General features: G+C 38.7%; 1 protein-coding gene across 1 annotated transcript in view; it reads right to left on the bottom strand.

The window, feature by feature from the left end:
- The window catches only part of LOC103515766 (pre-mRNA-processing-splicing factor 8), a gene marked incomplete at its 5' end in the record, with an annotated part of 25,346 nt that overhangs the window by 17,267 nt on the left and 6,368 nt on the right, over positions 1-1,711 (bottom strand). The window contains 3 exons of the mRNA XM_026828359.1: positions 227-410; positions 995-1,215; positions 1,295-1,335. Of these exons, the coding sequence (XP_026684160.1) occupies positions 227-410; positions 995-1,215; positions 1,295-1,335 (446 nt within the window). The remainder of the gene's footprint in view (positions 1-226; positions 411-994; positions 1,216-1,294; positions 1,336-1,711) is intronic.

Genomic DNA, 1,711 nt, shown 5'->3' with positions numbered 1-1,711 from the left:
ATATATATTATTTTTTTATTCGTGCGGCAAAATTAACTACATCAACCATCAAAAAGGTAAACATAATAAGAAGTAGCATGTATGATTATTTTATTTTTTTTTTTTTTTTCTTTAAAAATGTTATATGTGATTTATTACCACCGTTAAGTACCAATCAAATAATTATATTTGTTTACACTTTTCAGTCCTATCCTGGCAGTATAAACAAGGTATATTCTATTCTTACCCAATTGTCCCAGACGCTTCTGTCCCGCCCACACAGACGTGTGAATGATCTTGAGGAATAGCTGTCCCGTGCGAGGATTGAATATGAAGATAGCTCCGTTGATGGGTTTGGTGGTCAGATTTCCTTCGAATGTCTTGTGTATGGTCACTCGATACACGTTCGTGTCGTCCACAAACCAGATGATCTGAGAATGGAAAATGTAACCTCAGAAAAGAGAAATTTGGGGTGTATTGTTATGATTTGCCTGCCCGAATAGAACTGTCGCGCTTACTATTATTACTTAAGTGAAGTTTTTAGAAGAGCAGAAAAAAATGAGGAATTAGGAATTGTTTCTTTTTTTTCCTACCACTTCTAGATCCGGAGATAAATCGATTTAAAATATGGCCAAACATGACTTTTTTAGTTTTTCTAGAATATCTCATTTTATCTTTTTGGGGAACTATTTTACATCATTTGGGGACTAATTTACCCAAGATTGGAAACAGCTTAACTGTATAATATTTAAGTTGGTTCCTTTTAGTCTACTTAAAGAGGTGCCCACGCAGCCGTAAAAAAAACTCACCTGTGCAAGTTATACGCCAAGTCAATAGCGATGAGTACTCCAGTAGGGGACGGATAGATGGACATGTTATCCGTACCACGGATTTTTTTTTTTTTTTTTTTTTTACCTGATTACATTACTTTGCTTCCTATAGGATAAGGGAAGTAAAAAAACAATGCTGTACTGTTCTGAGTTATGTAGTATTTGGTAGGCAGATAATATTGTACCTGATTGGAGAAGAGTTCTCCATAGTTCTGTGAGGATAGGTATGGCTCAGTGGGTTCGGATGAGTACAGTTGGAGGGCCTTCCGTATCCGCTCTCGGAGTACGTACAGGGCAGGGTTGGCCTTCATGATTTTGGCCAGGGCTTGCTGGATGAGAGGCTTCGAGCCTGGGAACCAATTGCCGTAAGCACTGGAAGGAAAAATCAAATAGAATAAAATATGCCCTGTTCATACTGCTAGAATGAAACTTTTCGGTATGTAACCCTGAATCATGGCTCAAAAGTCCCCTAAATTCCCCTGTACACTTGACCGCTTTTTCCGCCAAAAAGCGTCGCCAAACATGACTTTTTTAGTTTTTCTAGAATATCTCATTTTATCTTTTTGGGGAACTATTTTACATCATTTGGGGACTAATTTACCCGAGATTGGAAACAGCTTAACTGTATATTTAAATTGGTTCCTTTTAGTCTACTTAAAGAGGGCCCACGCAGCCGTTTAAACAGGGAGTAGAACAGCCTAGTTTAGCTGTGGGACTTTAAACAGGGAGTATACCAGCCTGAAATTTCCCATGCTAAAGAAATAGTAAAGGTTGAGTGCGAAAAGCATCCACTCGTAAATTTTGTGGCCAAAACCAAATGTCAGCCCAAAAGCAATCACCCAAAGGCTGATTGAGGGCTGACGAAAAACGCCGACCCCGTCTGAACAAGGGAAAAGGCGAAA

This window comes from Diaphorina citri, unplaced genomic scaffold (assembly GCF_000475195.1).
Source record: "Diaphorina citri unplaced genomic scaffold, Diaci psyllid genome assembly version 1.1 scaffold1411, whole genome shotgun sequence".
Classification (NCBI taxonomy): domain Eukaryota; kingdom Metazoa; phylum Arthropoda; class Insecta; order Hemiptera; family Psyllidae; genus Diaphorina; species Diaphorina citri.
This window is presented reverse-complemented; position numbering and strand designations above follow the sequence as displayed.